Source organism: Vespa velutina, chromosome 6, assembly GCF_912470025.1.
Source record: "Vespa velutina chromosome 6, iVesVel2.1, whole genome shotgun sequence".
Taxonomy (NCBI): Eukaryota; Metazoa; Arthropoda; class Insecta; order Hymenoptera; family Vespidae; genus Vespa; species Vespa velutina.
Genome location: NC_062193.1, coordinates 5191633 through 5199460, shown reverse-complemented (window position 1 = coordinate 5199460; position 7828 = coordinate 5191633). Strand labels below are relative to the sequence as shown.

General features: G+C 25.8%; 3 protein-coding genes across 10 annotated transcripts; 1 reads left to right on the top strand and 2 right to left on the bottom strand.

Annotated features, from left to right (window-relative positions):
- The first annotated feature begins 12 nt into the window (after positions 1-12).
- LOC124950084 (protein Dr1) lies at positions 13-5123 on the top strand. Of its 7 annotated transcripts, none has more exons than XM_047496262.1 (3): positions 14-175; positions 2806-2939; positions 3717-5123. In XM_047496262.1, exon 3 carries the CDS (start codon positions 3725-3727, stop codon positions 4226-4228), a length of 504 nt encoding a protein of 167 aa, XP_047352218.1. In that variant the 5' UTR covers positions 14-175; positions 2806-2939; positions 3717-3724; the 3' UTR covers positions 4229-5123. The 7 variants fall into 7 exon arrangements, with proteins under 7 accessions (XP_047352214.1, XP_047352218.1, XP_047352219.1 ...); XM_047496259.1 differs by having other exon boundaries at positions 17-175; positions 2806-2912; XM_047496260.1 differs by having other exon boundaries at positions 17-192; positions 2806-2912.
- LOC124950078 (mast/stem cell growth factor receptor Kit-like) lies at positions 370-3550 on the bottom strand. Of its 2 annotated transcripts, none has more exons than XM_047496241.1 (9): positions 3121-3550; positions 2827-3046; positions 2576-2739; positions 2239-2485; positions 2044-2150; positions 1870-1966; positions 1336-1750; positions 978-1240; positions 370-916 (listed from the first exon to the last, which is right to left on the bottom strand). In XM_047496241.1, exons 1-9 carry the CDS (start codon positions 3351-3353, stop codon positions 491-493), a joined length of 2172 nt encoding a protein of 723 aa, XP_047352197.1. In that variant the 5' UTR covers positions 3354-3550; the 3' UTR covers positions 370-490. The 2 variants fall into 2 exon arrangements, with proteins under 2 accessions (XP_047352197.1, XP_047352198.1); XM_047496242.1 differs by having other exon boundaries at positions 2827-2993; positions 3121-3294.
- Positions 4363-6568, bottom strand: LOC124950082 (nonsense-mediated mRNA decay factor SMG9). The gene is made up of 9 exons (XM_047496255.1): positions 6415-6568; positions 6147-6343; positions 6029-6078; positions 5745-5934; positions 5371-5667; positions 5093-5237; positions 4893-5013; positions 4709-4820; positions 4363-4598 (listed from the first exon to the last, which is right to left on the bottom strand). The coding sequence occupies exons 2-9, from the start codon at positions 6290-6292 to the stop codon at positions 4520-4522; spliced, it is 1140 nt and encodes a 379-aa protein (XP_047352211.1). The 5' UTR covers positions 6293-6343; positions 6415-6568; the 3' UTR covers positions 4363-4519.
- Between the last annotated feature and the right edge of the window lie 1260 nt (positions 6569-7828).

Genomic DNA, 7828 nt, shown 5'->3' with positions numbered 1-7828 from the left:
AAGCACATTAAATCGTTGGCAATGAAGGAAGCTTAATATCAGTAACTACCGACATATATCGATAGTAGCAAATAAAGTGGTACATATTGTATTTCGACCGTGCTAAAATATAAAGTATAAACCATTACAGTGTTAAATAAACGGCAGAAGCTAATTCGGAGACTTGAAACAGATTGTAAGCTTGCAAAAATTGTATGGAAAAAAAACATTCATCAGATAAGTAAATTGCCCGCCTTAACCATTGATCAATCAGTATTCAGTAATATCTATATATAAAATTTAATAAATATATATATATATATAATATATCCACACATATATATATATATATATATATATATATATATATATATAATTTTTATTGATCGATAATAATATGACAGTTAGTTTTATTTAAATATCTATTGTTTAATATCAAAACATAGGTACAATTTTCATTTATGTTTCCATTACTGATAGTTGCAATTTTCGTTTTGCTCTATTACATATTTTAAGGATAGGACAGTAATGTGTAACAAGGATTATTTTTTCCGCTTTGTAAAGATAAAAATCCTATTAAAGCTTGTAAATCCAATACAAGTTGTGCAAAAGTAGGTCTATTCTCTGGTTGAAATGCCCAACAATATTGCATTATTTTATAAATATCGCAAGGAACATTCTTTGGCTGACTTAAACACTGTTTTTCAATGATTATATGTTCTAATAATTTGTCATCTGGTACATGTGAATATGGAAATGCTCCAAAAGTACCAATTTCCCATAATACTACAGCAAATGACCATACATCGCTCTTAGAAGAAAATATACGATCTTGTAAAGTTTCTGGAGACATCCAGCGTACTGGAAGTTGACGTACTTTGTTTGACTTATCGTTTATAGTATAGATTCCATTTCGAGAAAGGCCAAAATCAGATATCTGAAATTACAAAAAGTTCCAAATTTTATTAGTTCTATCAATAGATTTTATGAATTATTACCTTTAAAGATAGATCTGAAGTAAGTAAAATATTCCTTGCTGCAAGATCTCTGTGAATAATACTTTTAGATTCCAAATGTTCCATTCCTTTTGCAATGTCAAGAGCAAATTGTATAAATTGATTTCTTTCAACTTCAGTCTGCGCATTTAATGCATTTTCTTCTTTTTTAGAAGACTCTAAATTAATATATCTTGAACTAGGCAATTTCAATTTGTCATTTTTTGAATGTGTTGAAGATATACTATTTATTGTTGTGTATAATGCTGAAGTAAAAATTAAACAAATTAATTAACAATATACTTTATGAATGTGAAATATAAAAAAAAAAAAGAAAATACAGAAATAAAATGTTATATACTTTCTGAAGAACCAAATCTAAATCCATATCTATTAAAAATATTTTTTATGTATCCACATTCAGCTTTTTTATCTCTTATTGAATGCAAATATCCCAATAAATTACCACCTTCCAGATATTCTAAAATTATACATATAGATTTATTTGGCACAATGGAATAACCCATAAGATTAACTAAATGTGGATGTTGTCCTGCTTTTATCATTATTTCAATCTCCTCCATAAATTCTCGGTATATATCTAATTTATTTAATTCATTTGATAACCTTGACATCTTAACTGCTACTGGTGTTACATTGTTATTTATGTATCCAAGATAAACTTTACTAAATTGGCCTTCACCCAATTCAGAAGTCAGTTTTAAAGAATTATATGGGATTTCAAATTCATTTGTTTCATGTTTAAATGGTATAACCTTTACAAAATATTGTTTATACTATTAATTATCTAGAATTGTACATATATACACACAAATATATATATATATATATATATATATATATATATATATATATATATATATTATTTTCATACCTCGGTATTGCATTGAGTATATAGAATATTATGTTTTCGAAGAATAGAATTCGCCCAATTTGATTTACACTTAGAAATAGAATCTATTGCCTGTATTCTAAAATTAAACAAAAATATATCTTCATATATATTACATATTAATTTATATTTCTCTGTATGAATAATTCATATTACCGTGATGTATGTCCTTCTCTCCAAATGAATTTTCGTTTCTTCTTTTTAAAAAAAATAAAACTAAGCAAACTGAATATTATGGAGATAATGGTAACAGACCCTAATACCTAAAAAATTATATCAAACAATTAATCAGTAAATATATTAAATAATTAATCATTTAATAGTATTTTGACATTTTATATAAATACCTACAATAAAATAGCTTTGCAATGATGAATTCTGATCCATCAAATTGATGATAAATGTTCCATCATTACCTAAACAACCATGATCATCTGTTGCAGTTACAAATACCTTGTAATTATCTTGTAATTCATTACACTGATAACCATTATGTAGATTCCATAAAAAAATATTAGTTTTTACTTTGGTAATACCTATTTGTGAAATATTATATACAGGAAATCCTGCTTTTGATATTAAAAGAGGTACTCCTATACTGAAATATAAATAATATCATGTAATATTAAAAATAATATATCAATTAAAAAAGATATTTTATTTTTTAAGTAAATGTACTGTATTATACCAAATTCTGTAGGAATGTACATAACTATCATTAGTTTCTATGCTCCATGTAATTAAGACATGACATGTCTTAACAGTCACATTTACACGAGGGATTGGTAATACAGATTTTTTATTTGTACAAGTGCATTTATTATCTATACATTCTGGAACTCTATAAATTATCTGAAAAATAAATAGTATCAATTCACAAATATCATAATATTTAGAAAATCTATATTCTGTTTATAGATTAATTACAAGCCTACTTACATCTTGTGCCGTTCCCGTTGGCTTTGTTCTTGGATTAGCATAAACTTCTATCTTGTATGAGCAGCTTGGATGAATATACATCTCTGGTACATCAATTGATAACTTATTTTGTGGTAGTAAAACATTAAGTTGACTGTTATTTTGTGTTCTATAATACAATGTTCCTTCTGGACAAATTGCAAGATTTGATTTTTCACTTGATATGCTTGTTACTATGACACTGTTATAATATAAAACTTATAAATAGTTGTACTATAAAATTAACTATAATTGGTGCCAATGTCACATGTCTACCTGTATGAAGAAGGTTGCTTATTCCCATTTGGTGATAACCAAGATATATTTAATTTTAAGGATTTATATATGTCATTATCATTTAAATAGTTTTCATCTTTTAAAGTATATACTGTGATGTTTTTCACATTGCCAACAAATTTATCTGTATTTGATGCCCATAATATGTTAATATTAAAAATAAGAAAAGTCACAATAAATTGTAAAAAAAATGATGAAGTTTGAGATAGCATTTGTTGTCAATAAAACAAATAATGAAATAATAGATATCAGATTAGTATACTGTTCTGTTTTCTTACTAACTAGTAGGATTTACGTACTTCAAAATTTGATCTAAGTGCCTGAGAAAATCTTATCTGATAAATTGTACGTTAAGGGGACAAAGATTTCTTTAACAAAATCTTTGATAAGATTAAGATCCATTTAATTTTATTTTATATCATTTTTATCAAATATTTTATTATATTCATAAAAATTCTCTTTCAAATATATTTCAATGTAATTAAATAATAAAGTAAATATTATGATATTGTGAATGATATAAATAATTTATATTAATAATATATTATATTAATAATAATTATATAATGTTATAGGTTTTCAAATGGCCTCGGCTGCGATGACCCCGGCTGAAGATGACGAGTTAACACTTCCTCGTGCATCCATTAATAAGATGATCAAGGAAATATTACCACATGTACGCGTTGCTAATGAGTCACGGGAATTAATCTTAAATTGTTGTACAGAGTTCATCCATTTGTTGTCTTCTGAAGCTAATGAAATATGTAATCAACAACAAAAAAAGACAATAAATGCAGAGCATATTTTGCAAGCACTTGAAAAACTTGGTTTCGGCGATTACAGTGCAGAAGCAGAAGCTGTTTTAAGAGATTGTAAAGCAGTAGCAGCTAAGAGAAGACGTCAGAGCACTAGGTTAGAAAATTTAGGAATTCCAGAAGAGGAATTATTGAGACAACAACAAGAACTCTTTGCAAAAGCAAGAGAAGAACAAGCTGTTGCTGAACAACAACAATGGCAACAATTACAAGCAGTTGCACAAATGACATCAATGCAACAAACTGATAGCGAACAAGAAGATTATTCATAAGATACAATACAGAAATTATTCAATTGATTATATGTGAAGTTTTCCCACAATTTATTATATCAAGAAATATAAAAAGGAAAATAGGAGATCTTATTTTTAATAAAAATAATAAATGTATAATGGCATTTTTCAAGTACCTTCAATTCTGTGATTTATTTTCAATATGGATTGAAATATATAATTTATATTAGTACAAATTATACTTATTAATAGTGCAAAATAAAAATGTATTCTTACTATTATATTACTTTTATCATAAATCTTCTGTTGTTATGAATATATCATTACATTTTATGGCATTAATCTTCCATATTCTGATGACAAATGACTTTTCTTTATTGCCTCCATGACTTTTGAAACATAGTGATACCTACATACAAATATTAATGTATTACGTATTCTATATTTTACTAAATCAATATATTATGGAAACTTATGTAGATTTTTTATATAATTTGTCTTTCCTATAAATTTATTTACCAATTTTTTTCTGTTAATGTAGATGGTGTCATCGGATGCCTTGATACCCCATGTATTTTCATTCTTAATTGTTCGATCAGTCTTTTCTCATTTTCTTGCACATTGTATTCATCTACGATTATGATATATGATATAATAGATACAAAATAAATATTCATATTAAACTACTTAATTAATAATTTACCTTCTGTTGTAATTAATGGTATTAAAAATAAATTCAAACCACTTTCAACTGAGCCACGACTCATGTCTAAGCCACTGTGAGTTTGTAATCTGGAACTGGCAAATACTTTGTTATAAAATTCCTGAAAAGAAAGTAATAAAATGATAGAATATCTCATAAAATACTCCAATAATGTATTATATTACACTAATAAAAAATACCTTCATTCTGCCAACAGTACTTGGCATAAAATCTTGTGCTTCTACTTTATTGTGTAAAAATAATATATGTGGATAATATTCAACATAATCTTGATCCATAGTAGTTGTAGATGATGGTTTCAGCATTTCTGCTGTTTGAAGAAACCTATCATAAAACAAAGATTTCCTTATACGTACGAAAGCCAATGACTAAATAATCTTCATTGTAAAATATACTTTACACAAATGCATAATAATATTTACAATAATAATTACAAAATGCGTACTATAATAAATACCTGACTAAATTTGGATCAACGAACCAATCTTGTACAAATATAATTACATGACACACTGAAAATAAAAATGCTGCGAATTGTAATGATTGCAATTCCAAATTGGTTTCTGTATTAACAAAATCAGTTGTAGCCTTTTTTTGTTCAAATGATGAAGCATAGTCAATCACAGAAGTTGACAAAATAGGTTGTGTATCTAAGTATATCACTCTATTCTTAGTTACAAAAAAATCTATTCCATTAGTACAATTTGTACCACTCTCATGATGGGACATATCTTGAACATTAAAAATGTCAGCTCTAAGCTCATCATTAAAATTTTAATTATATTTATAGTTGTATAAAAGAAAACTATATCCATTTAGAATAAAACTAACTTATAATTTGATGTAAGAAGAGACATTATTGTAGACTTCCCAACACCTTGTGGACCTAAACATCCCACTACTAAAAAGTCTTGTTGGTCACATAAAAACTCTAATGCACTTTCGCTAAGCTGCATATTTTCATCCATAAATTTAGCACAATTTGTCATTTCAATACATGTAGAAATCACTGTACGTGTCACTAAAAAAAAATTTTTTCGAATTACTATTTGATTGTATCTATATTAAATAAATGATATTTTAATATATTAAATTATAATAAATAAAGAACCTACTATCTGGTGGTTTCAATGGCATTGTTGTTGAAGTTGAATCTGCTTCTTTTCTAAAATATTAATATATATGTAATTACTATGGTAAAAAATTCAAAATTCAGAAATGCATAATTCTTACTTGTTGCCATTACGCTGACTTGGTGAAACTGCTCTGCTTTCACCTTCTCTGGTTTTTAATATAAATGTTGGACGTTCTACAACCTTTATTAGAGCCCTACCTTCTCCCTCTTTACCTTCTGAATCCTTCGGCAATACTGGCATCATTTTTAATTAAATTTTTTCCTACTTTTTATGCAATAACATAAACAATAACACCTGAAATTTATTGGAATATATATATGCAATTATAATGGACAATATTTAATAAAAAATTTGTAAATAAATACTTTGTATTAAATTATAATTGTCCTATTAAAATGTAATTTTCATATAATTTAGAAGCAATAATAAATAATCGACGAAATCCAAAGAATAACATTTGTTATTTACTACATTTCGCTTGTAATATAAGTAACTTCAGCGACAGGTACGGACAAAATATGAACTACAAATGCAATCGTACTATGTCGATGTACAAACTTGATAGATATATCTTTTATGAAAATTATCTAACAATCGAGTTTGTGTATAAAAAAAATTTGTATACACAGTATATAGTACATTTAACAAAAGTAAAAAAAACTATATGCGAGATTATATTTTTCTGAAGGTAGATTAATTGAAATATATTGTTTTGAAACAGAAAAATAAAAATAAAATAATTAGTATTATTGTTATAATAAGAAATTGTTGAAAATATTTGAAATGTTTAATATAAAAATTTTTAATTAACGCTTATCGTACGTTACGAGCTTTGTAATGTTTAAGCGAATGTACTATTGTTTAAATATTAGTTTATTGTATTTCATGAATATTATATATTGTTAAAATAATTATAAAATTAAAAAAGTATTAATATTTAAATCTCAAATGTTTGCTTATTAATTCGTTATGTCTGCAATCTGACGGTATCGGACAATGGATGTTTATCCGTCCACGACTCACCTCCTGTTAGTTAAGAAGCTTAAAGCTCTCGAAACGAAAAGGCATCTCGATATGGAGATTTTAAAATAAAGTCATCATTAACTCGTGGATCTCCATATGCAGCAACCTCCACGCGGTGAGATCTGGTTCGATATTACTTACTATCTATCAAAATTTGACTTGATACGAGTACTATCGGGCGAATGGGCTGTATGTCTCAATATATTTTCAAAATTTTTTTTTATCTAATTCTGATCAAACATTAAAGATCTAACATTTTACATTGCTAATAATACTTCCACAAATGAGTAGATTGAATATAATAGAATTCTATGGACAAATATCAAATATATATATGTACGACTAAAATCAAGACTTTGTCGATTATTTGATCAAAAATAATAGTTAGTGAATATATACTTATATATTATATATTATTTATATAAAAATCGAAACATTAGTTCATTTCCTATGAAATAAAATTTTCAGTATTAAATTTTTTCCATGATTTTTCTTATAAAATTAGTTCTCTTTATATTGTATCATTATTATTATTATATTAATGATGTATAGTATAATAATATAATAATGAAAATAATGAAAAAGAAAAAAATAGTAGAAAAAGAAATACATTTATACTTATATAAAATAATATTTAATATATAAATATTCACTAATTTTCGTAGCAATTATATTTATTATCTTTTATGCATTTATATCGTAAAATAAATGCATACTGTATCGTACTTATTACACATTACTGCGAAAGCACGCCAT